The 24,162-nt window shown below is 37.3% G+C and overlaps 1 protein-coding gene across 1 annotated transcript; it reads right to left on the bottom strand.

The window, feature by feature from the left end:
• Positions 1–111: 111 nt before the first annotated feature.
• Positions 112–23,538, bottom strand: itgb6 (integrin, beta 6). Its single transcript, XM_051912131.1, has 17 exons — positions 23,259–23,538; positions 17,769–17,838; positions 16,740–16,819; positions 15,537–15,735; positions 15,030–15,276; positions 14,626–14,791; positions 14,375–14,536; positions 12,353–12,448; positions 11,915–12,004; positions 10,067–10,201; positions 7,417–7,682; positions 7,192–7,343; positions 6,614–6,836; positions 4,935–5,029; positions 1,087–1,203; positions 797–963; positions 112–657 (listed from the first exon to the last, which is right to left on the bottom strand). The coding sequence occupies exons 2-17, from the start codon at positions 17,821–17,823 to the stop codon at positions 568–570; spliced, it is 2,340 nt and encodes a 779-aa protein (XP_051768091.1). The 5' UTR covers positions 17,824–17,838; positions 23,259–23,538; the 3' UTR covers positions 112–567.
• Positions 23,539–24,162: the final 624 nt, after the last annotated feature.

Below are 24,162 nucleotides of genomic sequence, written 5' to 3'. Positions count from 1 at the left end.
TACAAATAAGCTTGAACTGAATTGAATAAATATGAACTTATTTGGATTACACCACAGCCTTAACTTGGCTTGTAAAGATACATTTAGAAAGAAATAATGTGAGACTCCATATGGAAAAACATCAAATATATTACAAAACACAAGTACAGACAGACTTTTTACATTTGATCCTGCAAAATGAATTAATTAATCATATCTAATTACAAAAGGCACAGCCTCAACTAACCAATCACAAACAAAAGTCACAAACACTACATAAAAACATTTCGCAGTAACAACCACAAGAAACGCTAAATGTAAAACAAGAAGATCCAGTGTTGCCCAGATTTAACAGTACCTTTAGCACCTTTAGCAGCACAACACATTGTTTTAATTTTTTAAAATAAATTCGCTGCCAAATTGACAGTCCTACCTCCACCTTACAAGCACACAACTGCACATACACAGTGTCCCACTTGTACAGTACAAGAAAAATAAATTTAAATAATAATAAAAAAGAACAGGATTCGCTCCTGGTATATAGAAGCCTACATTCTGTGTTTCAACACACATAGTTGGTCAGTAGCTCTAAGAAATATCACTCTTCTGCTGCCCTGTGCTTTTGTAGGTCACATTTTTAAATGTTGATGTCGAGCTCCTGAAAAGAGGATTTGTGCTCTGGGGATAAAAGACAGACAAAAGCACATTACATAAAAGTAAAGTGGGCCATTAACATATTAAAATGAATGGAAAATACAGTTAAATGCATTAGTAAACATGTTGGAATAGGGCAAAACTCTCGATAATGTTATCATACCGACTGCCATCTTGCTTTCGCCTTCTCTGCCTCAAACTTGGCAACCTCTTTCCGGTCATGGACAGAAACAAATAACTTCCAGATCACAAGGAGTGTAAGGCCAATGATGAGGACAGACATGCACACGCCCAGAGCAATCAATGGTGCGTTTGGTGGGTCAGGGCAGGCTGTAGGATAATTATACACACAAACAATTTTAAATATAATTGTAACTACATGTATAATGCCACAATGTATTAGTTAAAGTATATATGTTCATATATTTAAAAAATAAAATGTTTTAATCTCACCGTAAATCCTGGGGTTGTAAATGATGCTGCCGTGATCGCTGTCCACCAAGCTGAAAGACAGTAGGCAGCTGTCCTCGTTCTGTAAGGTGCACAATGCTGCTCGACTTTCCTCAAAATCTAGAAAAAAAAAAGAAAAAAAACAATTAAAATAAATATATACACTATTATATTCATAAGGCCCCATTTACACTAGTGCGTTTTCGTTTTAAAACGGCATTTTAAAATGAAAACAATCCTCGTCTACACTGACATTTCCACAGCATTTCAGAAACAATCTCCGTCTACACTACATGACCGAAAATGCATGTCACATGACCGTTCATGCACACTGGGCATGCGCAGCTGCGGTATTAAAGGGATAGTTCACCCAAAAATGAAAATTTGATGTTTATCTGCTTACCCCCAGGGCATCCAAGATGTAGGTGACTTTGTTTCTTCAGTAGAACACAAATGATGATTTTTAACTCCAACCGTTGCAGTCTGTCAGTCAAATAATGCGTGTAAATGGGAACTCAGTCTATAAGAGTCAAATAAACACGACAGACAAATCCAAATTAAACCCTGCAGCTCGTGACGACACATTGATGTCCTAAGACACGAAACGATCGGTTTGTGCGAGAAAACGAACAGTATTTATACCATTTTTTACCTCTAAAACACCACTATGTCCAACTCTATTCAGCATCCGGTTGGTGAGGTAAAAAAAACGCGCTCTGATGACGGAAGTGATGTCTCGCGCTTATACTTCAATGAGTGCGAGAGATCACTTCCGTCGTCAGAGCGCGTTCAGACTTCACTAACCGGATACTGAAGGCAGTTGGACATAGTGGTGTTTTAGAGGTAAAAAATTATATAAATACTGTTCGTTTTCTCGCACAAACCGATCATTTCGTGTCTTAGGACATCAATGTGTCGTCACGAGCCGCAGGGTTTAATTTGGATTTGTCTGTCGTGTTTTTTTTGACTCTTATAGACGAAGTTCCCATTTGCATTATTTGCATTATTTGACTGACAGACCGCAACGGTTGGAGTTAAAAATCATCATTTGTGTTCTACTGAAGAAACAAAGTCACCTACATCTTGGATGCCCTGGGGGTAAGCAGATAAACATCAAATTTTCATTTTTGGGTGAACTATCCCTTTAAAAAATGTGGACTTTAACTGCACAGTGGCTGCTAAAAATGACAACAAAGCCAGCAAAGATTGCAGTTCAGTCTCCATGTTATTGTTTACACGGTCGTCAAGGATACGCAGATGTGAATGTGGGCAGCCATGCCATCGCTTTCAAAAGTGTCTGTTTTGGTCCGTTTAAACTAAAACGCAACCACGGCGTTTTCAAACTAAAACAGGCTCCTCAGCATTTTCAAAAGTCTCAGTTTTCGAAGGTCGAAAACGCCGGAGTAGTGTAAACAACAGGCATAACCGTAGCAAAAGTTATGCGTTTTAAAACGAAAACGCATTTGTGTAAACGGGGCCTAAGACCAACAACATCTATTAAGATTATTCCAAAGAAAAACAAGGTTTAAATTAATAATCTTTAATTAAGACCCTGTTTACACTAGTGGGTTTTAGTTTTAAAAAACGCATAACTTTTGCTAGGGTTACGCCTGTCGTTTACACTACTCTGGCATTTTCGACCCTCGAAAACGCTGCAGAGCCCATTTTAGTTTGAAAATTCCGAGGTAACTCATCCCAATGAAATTCTTGACATGTATATTACATTCTTCTACAGATGTATTCAATCGGATATGGACACCCTATTTGGATTGTTTCTCTCACCTTGGGCGATTGCTTAATTTTTCTTGAAAACTATTGTGATGGTTCAAAACAAGATGCCAATCCCTGTAATTGTTTATCTTCCCCTGTAACCTATTTATTTCTTTGATTTTTAATTTTATTAAGAATTGATTTGAGAATTGTGCATTTAAGGTCTGCCTTAGCCTTTTTTCCCCTATTTTGTTTTGTTTGTTCTGTTCGAACTTCTTTAACAAAAATCTTAATAAAAATATTCCAAAAAAAAGAAAAAAGAGACAAAACACCTGGGGTTGTGTTTCAGTGTAAACAGACCAAAACAGAGACTTTTGAAAGCGATGGCGTGGCTGCACACGTTCACTCTGCGTATCCTTGACGACCGTGTAAACAATAACATGGAGACTGAACTGCAATCTTTGCTGGCTTTGTTGTCATTTTTAGCAGCCATTGTGCAGTTGGACTCTGCTTTTTTTAATACTGCAGCTGCCTACTTGTACGCGCATGCCCAGTGTGCATGAACGGTCATGTGACTTGCATTTTCGGTCGTGTAGTATAGATGGAGATTGTTTCTTGAAACGCCAGTGTAGACGAGGATCGTTTTCATTTTAAAACAGCGTTTTAAACACACTAGTGTAAATCGGGCCTAAAATATAATAAGTTGCTCCACCTTTGGAAACAATGTTTCTTTTCTGATGACATCACCAAGCCCTCTTATTTTTAAACCCCACCTCTCTAACCACCTGTCCGATAAGAGTCGCTTTTCACAATCATTTCAACTCCTGACCAGTGTTGGGAAAAGTTACTTTTAAAAGTAATGCATTACAAAATTGCGTTATTCCCTAAAAAAGTAACTGTGTTACTTAGTTACTTTTTATGGAAAGTAATGTATTACATTACTTTTGCGGTACTTTTTCTCATCTGGGCTGTTTGTTTGTTTGTTTGTTTTAATAACAACAAAAAAGTTCTATTTGTGGCAAATGTAAAGGCCCTTTCACACCAAATGTGAAATGAATAAGGTTCCAGCTGAAGGAAGTACAAATTCACGCCTGTACAGTAGATGGCGCAGTTTGAACAAACAAGCCTTTCAGCTGTGCTGCCATTCTGGAATACAGAAGAATAGGAACCAGGAGAAGTAAATGAGTAAATGTATAATCACATTTAGTCTAGAACTAGTCTAGAATAACCATCATGTTCACACAGTGCACACAACACCTCTGCACTTACTCTTGATTTCTCTCAACATGGGGACAAGAGAGCTGTCAGTCAATAAATGGGAAAACAAAGTAACTGCATTACTTATTTGAAAAAGTAACGCAGATATTTTGTTAAAGTAATGCATTACTTTACTAGTTACTTGAAAAAAGTAATCTGATTACGTAACTTGTGTTACTTGTAATGCGTTAACACTGCTCCTGACAGATAAAATCAAATCCGTACTACATTTTGTTATCAAAATTCATTATTCATCACTCCAATATTCACCAACCTCTCTTATATACCATGTCATGCATGTATGATATTACCCCGTTCAGATCTCATTTGATTCCCTTCCATCTCTGTTCTTTTCTTCACATCTCATTCCTTTATCCCTTTTGTGTCTTTATCAAAGACACAGAGCGTTTTGTGTTTTTTTATCATCTCCCGGTCAGAGACCGTAAAGAGCCAGCCTCCACAACACCAGTTGGCTTGTGATCTCAAGGTTCATATAATAGACTGGTCTTGTATAGACTCTTGAGGGTCTTGAAACTCAGTGGGCCCCAACAATAGGCTCTCCACACAACAAGTTAAGTAGCATGTTTTCCTTTGTAAAGTGTCAAGAGGGCCGATCTAAAGGATGACTGCTTTTCATGTCCGTGTATGAGTACATGAAGACAGATTTATCAAAGAAAGTATCAAAATTGTCTGTATGAGATAAAAGACTTAGAATATACAGGTTTGGAGTGACATGAGGGTGAGTAAATGATGACAAAAAGTTATTAGCTGTACTGTTCCTTTAAAAGAGGTGAAAAGTAGCATTTTTGCCTAATAAACAACTACCCTACTGACCATGTGACCACTATAAACAAACTGCAGAGAACAAAACAATGGATTCTGACCTGTGGAATTGCTGACAGTGGCATGTAGGGAATTGCACTTCACAGCACACTCGTCCGATGGGTCTTTAGCTTTGAGGTAACACTCCACACAAGACCTGCGGGACACATAATGACAACATAAAAAAACCTGTCGACCCCACGGTGAGTTCGTCTCTAGAGGAAGCTTAGTTTTGTATTCGTTGTGAGTTCATTCTCTTGGTATCTCTCTATCAGAGAGTCAAATGACCCACAGGGTGACAGGACCTTTAGTGGGAGGAAATGCAATACCACAGAGCTGCCACATGCCTTTTTGCTGCTCATATATGTCCTCTGGAAATGAGTGGACAAGAGCAAGACTCATAAAAACACACAGTTGTTCACACAAACACATAGTCGTGAGAAAAAACACAGAGAAAGGTCCGGGTGAGGTGAAGCTGTGGGATGCAATGTCAGTGCTCAAAGAAATAAATTTATTAATTTTTATTATTATGTAAATGTGTTGTTTTACATTGTATAACAGTTACAAACATTTTATTACTAGTTAGATAGTTAATTTCTTGTTCAGTGAAAATGAATTTTTTATTTAGCACCATGCAGCAGGGTTATAATAGTTAACTGAAACTAAAACCATAAAAAAGTTGTTGCATTAAATTAAATTAAATATTGAAAAAACTTAAAATACTAAAATAACTAATACTAAAACTGAAAAAAAATGAATAAAAAAAAATAAAAAAATAATAATAATAATAAAAACTATATAGACATTTTAAACAGAACAAAAATAAAAATTGACAAAATTACTGATACTTAAACTAAAATGAAAATGGAAAATATAAAAATAAACACTAATTCAAAATATTAATAAAAACTATAATAGTATCTGAATGGCTGAATGATGCCCCAGAGCATGAGAGCTGAAATTATAATAATCATATTAAAAACTATACTTCTTTGGAATATTCTTCCAATTAGGAGATATATATATATATATATATATATATATATATATATATATATATATATATATATATAATCCATATTATATATTATACACACACATATATTATGTAAACACAAACCTTTATTTTGGATGTGATTAAATCATAATATATATATTATATATATATATATATATATAGACAAACCAAAATTTATTCAGACACTTTGAACATTTCATTCATTAATACAATTTATTCACTATTAAAAAATGATCTCATGACAAGAGTTAAACTGTGTCAGAAAAAATCTTAATTATGTCAGATAACACTTAAGCAAAACATGGTCAGGTCAAAGTGTCTGAATAATTTTTGGTCCCAAATGTTTATCAATTTTACTGGTAGTCCACTGTATGAAGAATTTTTGGGTATAATATGTCACAGTTTATTTTGCTATCCTCACTTACATAAATGAACTATAGTCTGAATACTTTTTGGTTTTGACTGTATATAAGATAATATAAGATAAACATAAATCTAAAAAGGGACATTTTCTCAAGATTGTTCTTTTTTTTTTTTTTTTTGTATTATTTGTAAAAAAAAAAAAAAAAAAAAGTTTCAGAATAATTTCTTGAACAGTTGATTACACAAATCAGACAGCCCACAGTGATTCAAACCAGGTTATAGTCCAAACAAACGCCTTTAAAAGCTTCATATTCATTTTAAAAGTCAGTTTCAGTCAAAGATACATGAGCATGTCTTTACCTGGGTAAGTTACAGATATCTTCACAGGTTGGGCACCTTTCGCACCGCTCTCCTGAGGCTCCGGGAACGGTGCACTCGCACTTCCCACACACACACTTTCCCCGTCCGCTGCAGACGGACCCATCCGCAGACGTGCACAAGTTGGTGCTGGTGCTGCAGTTACAGAACTCCCCCATCCAGCCTCTGTGACACACACACTCGCCACAGTCACATTCCCCATGACCTACGCAAACACGAATGAAGGGGAAAAAACAAAAGATTTCTATCATGGTTTCCGAAAAAAACATTCAGCAGAACAACACTAAATTATTGTCATGATTATCACAGTTAATTGACAGCCATTAAAAAAAATATAAATAAACTCGCACTGCACATTTGCATGGATATGTAAATAAATATAAACACGGGATGGCCCAAACGAAACCCTTCCGCCCGTGTCCTCCTGGGCACAGCAACTGTTTTGGCAATTATCAGTGTGTTATTCTTTCATTAAAATTCCACAGGATAAGAGCAGATCAAATATCCCTCTTTCTTTTCCTCCCCTCAAATTTTGTCATTGTGTTACAGTGTGTACAGACCTCCGCAAATCTCTCCTCTGAACCTGAGGCAGGAGAAGTTGTCACACTCGCAGTATGCCCCATATACGCGACCAAAATTGGACGGGTGGCACACACACTGTCCGCAGAAACACTCGCCCTGGCCGTTGCACATCTCCGCACCTTCATGTTCCCTGCCACGCATAAACTTTCATTAAACTATGTCTGCGTGCCTCGCAGGAAACACTCCATGATTCTTGTTCTCACCTGCAGTCACTGACTTGGTCTTGGCCCTCTGTGCACTCACACTTCGGCCCCACAAAGCCTGGGTCACACACACAGGCTCCGCACTCCAGCGCCCCTCGCCCTCGGCTGCAGTAGGTGCTGTTCGCCTCGGGAGTTTGATGGCAGTCACACACACACAGGGACTCCAGTTCGATCTCCAGGGTATCTTGGAAACCTGCCGGCCGCAAGGAAAACTGCCGTGGGCCAGCAAGACAGCCTTTTAACTCAACCGTAACGTTAAAAGATACCTGAGTGAGAAAAGATCACGTTCGTTTAAATTTCTTTGAGAAAATATATACAGGAGTCAATTTATTGTCACAGAAAACAGGACATTTCTCAATGTTTCGAGCAAATATTTTCAAAACGTGTCCAACTTGTTTGGCAAGGTTTGTGTGTAACCGTCAAACTGTACTGTTTGATTTGCTTGAACACAATAAAGCTGTTATGTACATAGCACAATGAGAGCAAAGACCTTTCTAAACTATAATAATATGATATTCATGGCATTATACTGTTTATCATACTAAAGTATGACATACTTGTTATACTTGACATGACGGGCTTTTTCTTTTTTTAGGGGTTCAAGCACGTAGTGCTGAAACCCTATTGTAATTGTAAGGATTTTTATTATTTTTCTTATGCCTTAAAACTGATCCAGCAGCCCAAACCGTAAGGCCTAGAGACTTGAAACTTTGTCAGATGGTAGAAGTCTTGCTCGCTACTCAGATACCCGGACTCGTCCAAATCGGCAAATAGGTGGCGCTACAGCAATCAAAAGTGCAAAATCGCTAATAACTCCTACACCGTTTTGTCCCAGACTCAAGTGTCTTATATCATTGGAATCCTTGGCTCAAGACGGACAAAATGAATATCTCTGCCATATATTTTCCGCCATTTTGAATTTTGTCCAAAACCTACTTTTGCGAACTAGTCCTAGGTTTTTCGCCCGATCAGAACCAATCCAGTGCAGAAATGTTCTCAAAAGTTATCAAAAAAACTTGAAATTTCAAGGGGCACCAAAACGTTCGAAATGGGCGAAGCTACTTTTACTAAAATGGCTATAACTCAAGAAGGAAATGAGATATTTGCACCAAACTTGGTATACATGTGTAGGGGCTCAATCTTTGGGCACGATAATAAAATAGCGTCGATTGGACACTAGGTGGCGCTATAACTTGAAAAAAAACATGAAAACAGCTGTAACTATGCAACCGTTAGTCCGATCGACTTGTAATTTGGCATGCAGTGTCTTTGTCCAAGGGGGCATGATAGTCTATGAGGACATTGGCGTATCTAAAAAAACATGGCCGCCATCGGCCAATGAAGTTTGAGCACCTATTAGACAAAGTTAATGGAGGGCGATCGGAACGAAACTCGGTGGGCATGTTCGACTCATGGGCCTAGGGGTCTGTAAGAATTTTGAAAGAAATCGGCCACTAGTTGGCGCTAATGAGTTTTTACACCTCAGTAATCACGTGGTGTTTAACAGATCCACACAATATGCATATCATTTGATAGATCTCCTCATTATGAACAACTTTGTCTCAAGAACCAATGCTGTCAATCAAATCGTTCATTAATTATTCACAAATATGTGAAAAACCTACTTTTGCGAACTAGTCCTAGGTTTTTCGCCCAATCGGAACGAAACCAGTGCAGAACAATTCTCTGGACTCTCTAGATCAATAATTATCAAAAAAACATTAAACTTTACCCTTTGGGTCGCTATAACGGTCATTTATAAAGTGGGCATGGCTAAATATACCCAAAAGCCTATAAAGCCTAAACGAAAACTCAGAACTTCACAAAAATAGGTGAGCACATGCAGCATATGACTCTAAAGAAGCATGCCAATTTTTATAGGGAATCGGACCATAGGTGGTGCTATAACTGTTAAAAATCTTTAAAAAAACATCTGTTTTAATGGTTTTGGATGAAAATGTGTATAACTTTGGGTGTGGTCGACTTATTTTCATGGCAGTCACATGCTTAGACTCCTGAAACCTTGCCGAGTCCAACGATACCAGACTTGCTAGGTTTCGGCTTATGGTTTGTGCAATGTTGTGATTTAGCGCTTAAAACTTTTGCGAATATCTTCGAAACCGTTAATCCGATCGAGACGAAACCAGCACAGGAAACACGAAACTTAAGTTGATTAACTAAATGTTAAAGCCCAAATGTCAAAATTTTGATAGGAAATGGCAAAAAAATCCAATCAATTGGTCATTTTTTATGCTCTGATATATATAAGTATCTATAACTTCAAAACGAAATAAATTTTCACCAAAATTAACACTCCTATGTATGGGCACACTCTGAGGACACCCAAAAAAAAAGTGGTGGAGATCAGGCAATAGGTGGCGCTATAACTGTCAAAAAACCTTTTAAAAACCATATTTTTCCTTACTAAATTGCCTCTATTGGCTGTAAATGGTCTTTTCCATCTATGATCTAAGTGTTTACATGCTTGCTGAATAAAATATAATACCTTTTTATGTGTTTAAAGGCCTTAAAGTGCTTGAACCCCGGTAAATGCTGCTTGCAGCTTTAATTTTTTTTTTTTATTTGCTTCAGTCCTGTTTTAGTCTACTAGGGCAGTTTTACTGTAAGTAAAGAAGAATAAAGAACTGACCACATCACCAGCTTTGACATTGGAGCAGTTTTTATGTCCGGGGATGATGGTCCCGTCCTGACAGTGTGCCGTGAAGGAAATCTGCAGATCCTCAGTGTTGCCCAGAACCTCCAGATCAATCTCCGACCTCAGTTCCTGCCAATCAAACAACAGACACATAAATTCCTTTAATGTGTGAATTTGTGTCATTTTCTCAGTGTTATAAAAACTCTCCTTTGAGCCAGTCATTGCAACAAAGCAAAACAAAACACAAAAAACAACAAAAACAAAAAACCATCAAAAAGCAAACATCAAAAAAAAAAAAAAAAAAATTGAGTTCAAATAAATTTCATTTCTGAGATCACAGCAGAGTGATATGAGAGACATTAAAATAGCACAGCTCTGAAATCATGTTTAGTGGTCATTATATAATGCTGCATTTGATAATAATCAAGTATTTCATAGAGCTGTGTAATATAGAAAACAAAATATCAAAACCATGAGTCAGCCAATCAGCTTCAAGAACTCAAAACAATGTTATGTAACTGACACTACTGGATGAGAACTGAACTGAGCTAGACAATGATGACATCACTGTTTTCTGCAGAACTGCTTTACAGATGAAATGAACTAATGTAATAATTGATCTTTACAACGGAACTGAATTAACACTGAACTGACTTCAGCTGAGCAATATCAAAAGTGTTTTCTTTCAGAGCTGCTGTAAAGCCGAAATGAACTCTGTTTGCATCCTGTGACATTTGCTGTTATCACTATAAAGCCACTTTGAACCAATCTGTATAAAGTGCTATATAAATAAAGGTGACTTGACTTATATAATTATGTGGTATACTGTGAGCTGGAGCACCTGAGCCTCCCATCATGTGTCTTGATGACTCACATGCCGAGTCAGCAATACGAGCACACCTGATGCCAACACGTCCAGAGCATTTTTAGATGGTCAACTTCAGTTCAAATAGTCTATTCTACTATTTTGACTGGGGTTTGTCATTGACTCTTCAATAACACACCACCATAGTGCACCTGTGTCAGGTAGGTGGAATGTGCAGCACTCAGGTAGTTTTTAGAGGGTTCTAATGAAGATCAGAGTGCAGGCAGGGGAAAGAGAGGGTGGGGGATGGAGAAACGGAGATGAAGAGATCAAACAACAGCCAAAGAACGAGTGCAGACACGCTCTGTGAACACGGAGATTCCCAAGAAAATGAGCAGAGGGGGTTAAAGTGAGGGGAAAATCTTTTTTAAATTTCCTCATTGACTAATAGTAATGGACTATATGCCTAGCTCTTTTTTTGTTTCAGATTTTATTATTATTATTATAAATTATTATTAAAAATTATGTATGTATGTGATCCTGGACCACAAAATCAGTCATAAGTCGCATGGCTATATTTGTAGCAATAGCAAAGTGCACAAGTTCATTGAATTGGTCAAAATTATTGATTTTTCTTTTATGCCAAAAATCATTAGGATATTAAGTAAAGATCTTGTTCCATGAAAAATATTTTATAAATTTCCTACTGTAAATTTATCAAAAATGTATTTTTTTGAGTGGATATGCATTGCTAAGGACTTCATTTGGACAACTTTAAAGGCGATTTTGCTGGAAAATGATGCCATTTTAATGATTGCTTCCAAAATTATCACTAATTCACTAAAAATTCTTAAGAAGCCTCATCCATGTCAGCCCGCTATATTTCTAGAACATTTCAGAATTCACAAAACATAAAAACACGCACATGATCATCAAATGTATGAACGTTGGCCTAATATGGAAGGTGACACCATCAACTGTCCAGAAACACTGTCACATTACCCGAGACCTGTGAACACTAATATGTGTTCTTTTACCTTATATGAGGTCATGATTAGTTCCAAAATGTTCCTTGAATCGGATGCCAACACCCCCACAGTAGCACCAGGAATCAGACTTGCATAATTCTGTCAGGAACGCAAAAGAAAGTGGTTAAACATCAACTCCAAACAGAATTTGAGATGTGGGAGAGCGATAAAGAGAAAGGGAGGGAAGAAGAAAGAAAAGGAGAACTCAGAAAACATTAAATATTTGTGTCATGAGAGGTCGGTCTGGGTGATGTGATAATGAATGTGTTTGAACATGTTGTTAGGAGAACTGAATATACTAGTGATTCAGGCAGTCTATTCACTCACTGATCTATCTTTCTTCACAGGTCCTCTCAGGTTCCACATACACACAGAAAAACACAGTTTGCCTCATTGCGGTCTAATATGAATAAACATGAGTGAGAAAGTCCCCTACTCTTTTCTCACCTCATAGTTCTGTCTCTGATTTTCAGTCACAGCAAATATAAGGAGGATATTGTTTTCAACCAGTTTGTCGACAAGCTGCCCTAATGATGGATACTCCTGAATATGGAAGACAAAAGCATCAAAAACAAGATACTCAGTCACACAACAACAAATTCACAAAAAATAATACAGGGGACAGGACATAATTATATTTCTTTAAAAAAAAAAAAAAAAAAAGTAATATTTAATAATTTTTTAAAACATAATCATTAAAGAAGAACTCAAAATAAATATTGCTTTGTCATTTGTAAAGGAATATTCCAGGTTAAATACAAATTATTGACATCATCTGAAAATAATGACTTTGAATTATTACTGTAAATGCTTTCACAAAAATATGATCTTCGCTTTTCTGTTGTGAAAACCTTTGGACAACTTCCCCCATAAGCTACCATTGTAAGGAAGTAGTTGATGAATATAATGGTTTTTCACTATTTTAATTACATTTTTTCCTTAATTTTTTAAAGTAACTAAAACAGAATTAAGAATTTCAAGCAGCTTTCCCAAAAAATATATATTATAATATAATATATATGTAATATATATATAATGTAATATATAAGTAATATGTTTACAGGTATGCATTTACAATAATAATATACATTTTGGTAGCTTATGGGAACTACTTTTAGGAAGTTGTTTCCTGCGGTGTGACATGCTATAATTCTACTATTACTATTACTAAAAAAACATCGTCCTAATTCTTATTTATTTTTTAAAAATTATTTTTATTTTTTATAATTGTTTTTTATTTTTAATGATTTTTATTGCAGCTTTTATTTTGGTAGTCATTAAATGAATGCATTCATGGAATATTTGCACTTAAAGGGTTAGTTCCCTTCAGAATTAAAATTTCCTGATAATTTACTCACCCCCATGTCATCCAAGATGTACATGTCTGTCTTTCTTCAGTTGAAAAGAAATGAAGGTTTCTGAGGAAAACATTCCAGGATTTTTCTCCATATAGTGGACTTTAACAGCTACCAACAGGTTGAAGATCCAAATTGTAGTTTCAGTGCAGCTTCAAAGGGCTCTACACGATCCCAGACGAGGAATAAGGGTCTTATCTAGCGAAACGATCTGTCATTTTCTAAAAAAATATATACTATTTAACCACAAATGCTCATCTTGCACTGCTCTGTGATGTGCCATGCATGACGCAATCACCTTAGAAAGGTCACGCATGACGTAGGCGGAAGTACCGAGCAAGTGTTTACAAAGCGTGCAAAGACTAAGTTAAACGGCCTTTACAAAAAAAGGTAAATCAATGATGTCGGGCGATTTTGAAGTTGGAGGAGAAAATGAGTTTTTCGCCCTACCGTGACACTTCCGCCTACGTCACGTGTGACCGTTCCAACATGATTACTTAATGCGTGGTGCATCGTAGAGCTAGTGCAAAAGGAGCATTTGAGGTTAAAAGGTATGTCATTTAAAAATTTTTAGAAAATGACCGATCATTTCGCTAGATAAGACCCTTATTCCTCGTCTGGGATCGTGTAGAATCCTTTAAAGCTCCACTGAAACTGCAATTTGGGCCTTCAACCCAGTGAAGTCCACTATATGGAGAAAAATCCTGAAATGTTTTCCTTGAAATGTTTTCTTTTCAACTGAATAAAGAAAGACATCAACATCTTGGATGACTTGGGGGTGAGTAAATTATCAGGAAATTTTAATTCTGAAGAGAACCTCTGACAGTACGCCATATTTAATTTAATGCAAATGAAAACAGGCTGTGAGTGATTTATATATGTTCACTGGGTAGAACTATTGTTTATCTTGTATGATGTCGATCGTTCAGCCAATGAAATACTGCCAATATGCATTTCCAAAAACTACATATATCCCTCACAGCCTCCAATTTATTTGTACCAGATGAAAAGTGACTATAGAGTTTCATCTCTATTTATTGTAACCCGGAATATTCCTTTAAGTGATCCAAATTTCCTGATTACTCAGGAATTGAAGCTGCAGACTTCACCTTACCAGGTGAGCAGTCATGGAATACTCATTATTGTCATCCATGTGACACTCTCCATCATTGGGAACAACGATGCCGGACATTTTGCTATCCATCCCAAAATGAGAATCAGCATCGCTCACGAACACCAACAGCTTCATGGAATCGTTCCGCCAGCCAATCCTGTCCTGAAGTGGGAAGTTGGAACAAAATGGCATTCCTCCATAAAAGCAAAAACTGAGAAGGATTTCAAGGGCATCTGTGGAAAGCGACTTACCCCACACACCGCTGCCTGCATGATGGCGTCGAAACCGCCCTCTGGCACGTCAATGTTCGCAGATACCTGTTGCTTTGAGACGATCTCATTAAACTTGTCAGTACTGCTTGTTAACGACAGGAGGTGTCTGTATCCAAATGTGGGGGGACATTCATGATCAACACTCCTGCAAAAGATAAAAGTGATAAAAATGGGTTTCTATTGTCTGAAAGAGTTCATCATTCACTTCTTAATGGAAGATGATGTAACGCACTGATCTCAGTGGTCATAAATACGATCGGTTGAAATTAAATCACACATTTCCCCCACTGATGTCCCATCGGCTGTCACAATTCATCTTACTTCTTGGGTTTATACTGGCAGACCCTTTAGATTTGGCTAAGGTGGTGTATTATGGGAATTACCTGCAGGGATTGGCCAGCTCCTCGTGTGTTATCTTGATGAAAGGCAGAACTGGTTTCTCCACAAAGGAGCCGAATCCTAGTCTGAATTTGCTGGTAAGACTAGCCATCTTTTTTGAGAGAGTCGAACCCAAGTCTTTGATCATTTTCAGATCATCAACCATAGATGCTGACAGGTCCATCAGGTAATAGATGTCCACCGGATGGTCCTCCGGTTGCTGCACTTGAATCTGAAAGGTCAGCTGACTTCCTGTGGAAGAGAAATGACATATAAAGCTCAAAGTTCACATTCTAAGATTCCAGTGTGGTACAAATGTTTTCCAGGTCAGAGTGATCTTCAATGCCCACTTCTAACCAGTAGACATTATTTAGTTTGTCTATAGATTGTTTTCAGTCTCTGAATGAGTAAATCTAACCGTCTGGGGAAGTACCTCAACAGCAGACGAGCAGCTGTGGGCAGAGAAAGAGACGTTTCTTTGATTTTAAAATCTGTGTCACCCATTTTTATACCTGGTCTAAGCTGGAGGTGCATCTTCTGAGGAGCGATGTATGAAACATTGGTTAGGCTGGCGCGCTTTCCTAACCCTTGATCCTTCAGCACTTTGACATTCGTGACGGGGAACTCCACGAATTCGCCAGAGCATCCCTTCTGAAGAAGAGCCTCTGGTGTGTCGCATCTCTCCTCGATTGAGAAAAAGTCGGTGAAATTCTAGATAAAGAATTTTAACCATTATTAGTAATGCTTTACAGTGTTGCATATAGTGACATAAGTAACCAAAATGGAAATAAGAATAATTTTAAGCAGCTTTACAAAAATGACTCTTTCGAATTGATTCTTTATACTGTAAAAAATTCGGTTGTACCGAATGACCTGATGTTTTGGGACATGCGTATGAACAAGTGAAAACATGAATTTTTCAAATAGTTAAGAGAGAGTTGTTACTTTGCTTCATGACCATGAGGTCCTTTGCAGATGTCTGAATGATTTCACATCCTGTCACATGATATTGACCACATGACTTGATCCAAAATGGTCCCTTTATATTGGTTACTCCGAATGACATCAATGAAATTCATTTTTCAGGACATTCTTTCTCATAACAAAGCAACGACTTCTACACATAATTTTTATACCATTTTGCACTATGTTGATATATGATGTTATAAAATCATGCCAGAATAAAAAATATATACATTTATTACATTTTATGATATTTTAATCACAAATGAAATTTCTGTATTGGCCTTTAGATGGTTAAACCGAATGACCTTTTGACACTTCAAAATCTTTAAAATATCTTTATATGTAGCAAAATATAATACCTTTTGGGTTCAATAAAAGAGATCTAGTTGTACTACCTTACATACTTTGGATGTCATATCTTTGTTTTTATTATTATTAAGGCCTTTGGACAAAAAAATGACCCGTCACGTCATTGACCCTCATACATGTTTTTACATTGTACTTATATATTAAAAAATATTTGCATGTAATTACAGCTGTAATTAATTTCTGTAATTACATTTATAATTACACCTTAACCCATCCTTAAACCTAGCCATACCACCAAACCTGTCCCTAACTTTACCCGTATCCCACCTCAATAGCAGCAAAAGTGTTTTGCAATACAATTAATTCATTAAAAAGAGGATGTGAATTTGTGAAATTTCACAAATAATTACGAAGCAGTTCTGATGGGAGTGCTGTGTTACCTGTAGTGTGCACCAGGCGCACTGCGGCCCCAGCTGTAGACACATGTCACAGGAGAGAGCACTGAACTGAGAACACGTCCCTGCACACAAGACACAGTGCAGCGTGGTTTGTGGATGCGGTTCGCTTGTTTCTCACGCAACATCAAAACCATAGAAAGTCAGCTGATATTTCTACTCTTTGCCAAAAAGTATTCTGATCAACAAAGTACACTGAAAGACTGAAAGTGCACTAAAAATGATTGTTAAATCATTGATTCACTTGCAAGAACACAAGTAATGTATCTTATTTCTAATTTTCTATTACAATATACTGCTTTTGTTTTAAAGTGAAACCAACAAACATAGAAGGTGAGTTAGATTGACGCATTTTGTGAGTTCAAAAATGCTTACACTGAAAAAAAAAATTGGTTTATGGTTCAGTTCCCAGCATGCACTGGAGTTAGTATGGTAGCATTACTGTTTAACTTTTTTCTTTTTTTTTTTCTTTTTTACATCGCTGTTAATTTTGTTTGTCATTTTTATTAACTTGTTGATGTGATGTCGGGATGAGTTTATCTATTAAAATGATGAGTTAATTGATTGTAATCCTTGTGTTTCATGTACCCAGTTTTAAGGCATGTATTTGATATTCTAGGGTGATTTATAACTTGAGAGCCTTCAGATGAGTGTTTACATATTATATGACAGTCAACAAGAACTCTGAACATGACAAGTAGCTATTCTCATGAAAACACATGAAGAAGAAGAAGCACATAGCCTATTGAACAATTTAAATGTAAATGAGGGAAACAACCTACTTTGAGCTCTTTTTAAATGACACAACCTAGATTTATATATCTAAATAGGTAATTGTAACATTAACGCAGATTTTCAAAAATCCCAAATATTTTTTGAAATAAAATATTTGAGTCAGCTCACAAACTTTGCATATTTTTAAAGCCGGAATTAAAATCTGAATGGGGAACGAAACTGCACGTATATACTGTACTGTATGTGAGTGTGATTGATCAAAAATGTGTTCAGTCTTACCTCCGACAGTGCCGAGCCAGAAGTGAAGGACAAGGTAGAGTGAAACAATCCCCATTAGTCCTCACGGTTTCTGATCACAGAGAAAAAATACAGTTCATATTCTCACACAAACAAACGCGGGATGCGATCATGTAGCGCGAGCAGGTCTGAGCTCACCTGGACAGACAGACTCAGCGCGTGCGCTTACCTGCCCAACCTTTATATGCACTTCCGTGCAAGTGAGAACACAACAGGTAAGTGCAGATATTTCAAACAAAAACTTGTGTCACTGCACAACAGCCTGTCTAACGCACTTAACATCGCGTTTATGAGTATGAAATAGATTAACTACTATAGTATTTTACTAGAGTAGATTGAGAACTAGAGTATTTACACTCTAGTGATCATTTTATCGTTAGATATTTTATCCACAGATGACATTCGGACGAAGTTCTACCTTTTTCATAGTCTAGAAATAATTAAGTTTGTATAGCCTAATATATTTGACGCGTTAGTGTGCCAAAGTGGCAAGCTATAATGTGACGTTTTCTACTCAGATGTCTTTCTCACTTCTGCAAACACGGATTTATGTGGTATAAGTTGCGACATTGAGAGTGATACTGGTTATATTGAATTGTTCGTCTTGGTAAAATGCCCATGCTATTGCATTACATAACAAAATCTGGAATTTAATGGCATTTATTATTAAAGAAATATAGCACCTACCGTTGGCAAGCACAACCAAAGACTGGAAAAAGTTGTTTGTTTGGTTTCAAATTATATAGCCATATATATCTTGTTTAAAAAAAAACCCCTAAGATTAAAAGTATTTAGATACGCTCTGGTTGTAAAATATTAGTCTAACATGGTCTAGTAGTTAATGAGATGAACTGCACATTGTTAATTGGACTCCTGTGTGAACTTGAGGGGAACTGACTTCCTACATTCACTAAACTCACTATGGGACTAGTTAAATATTACATGATTAATAGTTAAAGTTATTTGTGAGAAAAGATGCAGCCACTTTATTTTAATTTATATATTGTTATCTATCAAGTCCAAATCCATGTATACAATATGTAAACAAGCCCCTGCTGAAAAAAACAGCATATGCTGGTAAGGTAGGTTTTGAAGCTGGTATGCTAATTTGAGCTGGTTTATGCTGGTCCAATGCTAGTCCTGAGCTGGTCCTATGCTGGTCAATGCTGGTCCTATGCTGGTCCATGCTGGTCCTAAGCTGGTCCTATGCTGGTCAATGCTGGTCCTGGACCAGCACTTGACCAGCATAAACCAGCTCAAACCAGCACACCAGCTTCAAAACCTACCTTACCAGCATATGCTGTTTTTTTCAGCAGGGGCTTTCGCAGCATTGCGTGAATTACTCACTTTTAGTGTAGAATGAGGCTTTCAATGTACTGAACTTTTATGAAACATTTATGAAACATAATTTTCGACTTTAGTCTTGTGTTAGCTAGGTCACAGTTAGCTAACTGCCAATCTTAAAGGCATTTTTAAAGAAATCACTGAAGTTTCTGTGATATAGTCTTACTAACTTGCAATCTAACTATTGTGGTTACTGACATGTTTGAAAATGCTGCTGAAATGTAAACTTGCATGAATTATGAAAACGTAATACCTGCTAACTGTAGTCTTGATTTCCTTGAGGGATGTTTGAGCTTTAATTATGGGAACCAAGCTCACATAATTCACACCCTTACTGAGTGCAGTTAAATCACTAGAAGTCCCCAAGTCATTATGCTGGTTGTGATTCCTGTTTGACTAATCCTGTCAGGCATCAGATCACAAGGGGTTCACTGACTCCTTTTGGCATAATGTCACATTTGCACATAAAATATCACCTGTCACTCACCTGCCAACTGTATGATTTTTGGTTATATGTTCTGTGCAAATAGCAGTCATTGTGAAAAACACATAAGTGTTTATCTCTTCTTTCAGTGTTTAGTTGATACCGTATATTGCTATACTTTATCTCCACACTCATCAGTTAAATGTAATTAGGACTGGCAACAAGCCTACAGCAAACATAGAGGTAAACCTCAGGCTATGACCTAGCAATGAATCATGCCTTATCAGCACATTACTTTAGATGTCAAACATCTGCTCAGTCCCATCACTGACCTCAATCATAATAATATGGATTGGATTACTTATGAAAAACACCCCTACATACCCTTAAATATGACCCCTAAATATATATATATACACCAATATACATGTTGTCTTTTGCGAATCTGTTAATATCTTGTTTTCTGCAGTGCACTTATATATGTGTATTGCCATGTGTATCCATAGGGAACAGCCTGATTCTTCAACAAAGCCTGTGGGAATCCCCATGGCCTTGAGCAATATTAATATTTGTTAAGTGTAGTTGCATGTGACACATTCCTCTCTCTATGCATGAAAACAGGTGTGTGTACGCGTGTGTGTGTGTGTGTGTGTATGTGTGTGTGTGTGTGTGTAAGAGAGAGAGAGCCACGCCTGACCATGAAGAGCTGTGACTCAGCCTCTGTCTGAGACCACAGAAAGCACAGACGTAAATAGATAAAACCATGTCAATGTTTAACTGATCAGGTTCTACAAAATGAGTACAGGTCATTGTTTTCATATTTCAAAAGAATAACAGAATGTAATGATTAACATATGATTGTAATTCGTTGGGGTGGCCACCAATGTGATCGAGTGGATGAGGCCTTGGGATAGATTTTACTGTTACAGTAACATTTTCATTTACAAGCATAATTTAAGGTCAGTGTGTAACCACATGGAAATACTGTAGCTCAGATGTTGCTTAGACTTAATAGACTTGTATCATTTCAGAGTGTCAACTCTGTTCCTTCTAAAATTCCTTGGCATCTTGGCAAATCCAAGCACAGTTTGAGACATTGTTGTAATGTCTTCTGAAACTCTAGAGGAGACGTGTGAGATTACTAGGGACTTTTTCTTAGGAGAAAAGTTTGGGAAGCACCAGATTTAACCACAGGTCTCCATTGAAATTATTTAAATTTTCAAAGGGCGCATTTGTGATTTTTCTTTCCTGAAATATGTATCTCTGTGACAGTAAAACAGTGTGAGAGAGAGACAATGTCAAGGCACTGCAGTTAAGACCATGAATCAAACTTTTTCAATTCAAACTGTTCCTCTTCTCTTGTGTCATATCATATCTTATCCTATACGCCATTTTATCCTATGCTACAGTGTTGTAGTACTCGCCTCCAGACAAGACTGGACTTTGACTCAAACCCATCTCAAATCTGAGTCTAAGGGTGTGTTCACACTTGGCAGGTTTGGTTTGATTAAAACTCTGGTTCTTTTGCTCTGTTAGTGCGGTTCATTTGAATAAGTGTGAACGCTGCCATCCAAACCCAGGTGCGCACAAAATAAGTGGATCGAGACCCCTGAAAAGACGGATCTTGATCTGCTTTCAAACGAACTCTGGTGCGGTTCGACTGAAATATGAACGCAACACGGACCAAAGACATGTAAACGAACCAAAAACATGACACGATGTCAAGATGCGACTCTAAAAAGGACAAAATGCTCAAGCATACCTGTTTTTTCTCATCATAGTCGAGATGCTGGCCATCACAGTTCAGTACAGGGATCAGAACCGCGTCTCCTTGCAGCAGATCTTCATTTGAGTGTTTTGACTCCTTTACACATTTTATAAGCTCTTCATGACTTGTCAGCTCCTTCATATACCATCATATGTACGCATATACATCGAGACCATTTAACCCAGCACACAGCATTGTTTTGAATGTTTGACAAGTTCTGTCACAAAATATATGTCATAAAAGCCATTTTTTTGTTTTATATCTTGAGGTTCGGTGTTAAAAATGACAGTGTGTATGCCAAGTGAACTAGGACTAAATGTATCATTTTCTATTTTGGTCCAGACCAAAAGAACCAAGAGAACCGAAATACAAATTTTAACACACCCTAAGGCCATATTTTTTATGACTAGTCGAGACCAGATCAGGAATGCTTCTGAAAATATGGTCTTAGACTTCAAACAAACCTGAATCTGGTCTTGTCTGGTCTATAACACTTCTATTCTATCCTTCTATGACATATATCATATCCTATCCTGTCCTATATCCCTATATCCTATCCCATCCTAGCCCAGCTTATCATATATCCCATCATATCATATATCCTATCCTGTCTTATCATATCCTATTATATACCCCATCCTATCCTGTCCTATATCCCTATATCCTATCCCATCCTAGCCTGTCATATATTCCATCCTAGCCCATCTTATCATATATCCCATCCTATCCTATCCTGTCCTACCCTATCATATTATATATCCCATCCTATCCTGTTTTGTCCTATTCTATCATATATCCCATCCTATCCTATCTGATCCTATCCTATACTATCCTATTCTGTCCTACCCTATATCCCATCCCATCTTATCCCATCCTGTCCTACCCTATCATATATCCCATCCTATCCTGTATTATCCTGTCCTATCCTATACCCCATCCTATCTGATCCTATCCTATACTATCCTATTCTGTCCTACCCTATATCCCATCATATCCTGTCTTATCCTATCCTATCATATATCCCATCCTATCCTATCTTATCCTATCCTATACTATCCTATTCTGTCCTACCTTATATCCCATCCCATCTTATCCTGTCTTATCCTATCCTGTCCTACCCTATCATATTATATATCCCATCCTATCCTGTATTATCCTATCCTATCATATACCCCATCCTATCTGATCCTATCCTATACTATCCTATTCTGTCCTACCCTATATCCCATCCTATCCTGTCTTATCCTATCCTATCATATATCCCATCCTAGCCTGTCATATATTCCATCCTATCCCATCTTATCATATATCCCATCCTATCCTATCTTATCCTATCCTGTCCTACCCTGTCATATTATATATCCCACCCTATCCTGTCTTATCCTATCCTATCATATATCCCATCCTAGCCTGTCATATATTCCATCATATCCCATCTTATCATATATCCCATCCTATCCTATCTTATCCTATCCTGTCATATTATATATCCCACCCTATCCTGTCTTATCCTATCCTATCATATATCCTATCCTATCCTATATTCCATCCTACCCTGTCATATTATATATCCTATCCTATCCTATATCCCATCCTACCCTATCATATTATATATCCCATCCTATCCTGTCTTATCCTATCCTATCCTATATCCCAACCTACTCTATCATATTATATATCCCATCCCATTCTATATCCTGTTCTATTCCACCATTCTATCATGTCCTGATTCTATCATATCCTATATCCTGTCCTATCATATCTAATCCTACTCTAGTCTTGCATTTGACATTTGCTGTATGTGTGTGACTGATTTCTAACTGACTTTTTAACCTGCTCAAGAGCCATAAACATATTTATCAAACTACTGTATATAAACTTGAACTTTTACTCTATTTTTCTTTCATTTTGGATGTATTAGAATGAAGTAACTCACCCCTGGAGGCCTCGGCAGCTAGCATGCTGTCCTCTCTCACAATACCAAAACCACAGCAGCAAGTGGGATAGAGCGATACTGGAGTGTGTGAATGTCTGTCCGGCTGGAAATGTGTGTTGGAAGCAATAGTACACTCAAACTATCACAGCGGCTTTATGGAGCATGACGCCTCCGCTCCCTTCCTCACCCCCTTTTCTCTCACACACTATTCCGCGTGAATGACGGCAGCAACTGCAGAACTACACACACGCACACATACATACACACAGCGTGAAGCTTCTTCATTAGTGACAGAGAGACTGACAGGCCAAATGGGCATGTGTTACTGTGGATTTTGTTGAGTGTGTGTGTGTGTGTGCAGCATGTAGGTCAATGGGGGTTTTCTGTTGTCTGTTAGACAGCGAAACTGATTCTGTGGCAAGTAAAATTCACCATCAATGTCAGGTGCTTTTTTAAGTTTAGTAACAGGTCTTAGCATGCCCAGTATGTGTAAGGATGCTTGTGTCAGGTTTTTCCTACACTGGGAAATATTCCATGTTAAATGCAAGATTTATTCCAGAGAATTTTGTGATTGAATGTTGATTACCACGAAAATTAATTAACTCATCAGCCAAAGGTTTCACAAAAATACAGAAGGTTTCTGTGAGGGTTAAGAGATTGAAAACATCATTAGATCAATATAAAAACAACTGAAGTTAGTAGAAAGTCCCCACAATGGTAGAAAAAACAAACGTGTGTGTGTGTGTGTGTGTGCGTATGTGTTGGAGGGCTGCAGTCACACTCACCAGAAATGAATGGCACAGATACACTCCTCATTCTTCCTCACTGAACTATGAATGGAACGCAGAGAAACAGAGAGAGAGAATGAGAGACACTGAGGCAAAGTGTCTTTTATATAAAGTCA

Source organism: Ctenopharyngodon idella, chromosome 11 (genome assembly GCF_019924925.1).
Source record: "Ctenopharyngodon idella isolate HZGC_01 chromosome 11, HZGC01, whole genome shotgun sequence".
Lineage (NCBI taxonomy): Eukaryota > Metazoa > Chordata > Actinopteri > Cypriniformes > Xenocyprididae > Ctenopharyngodon > Ctenopharyngodon idella.
The sequence above is the reverse complement of the archived record's forward strand: the minus strand, read 5'-3'. Positions and strand labels throughout refer to the sequence as shown.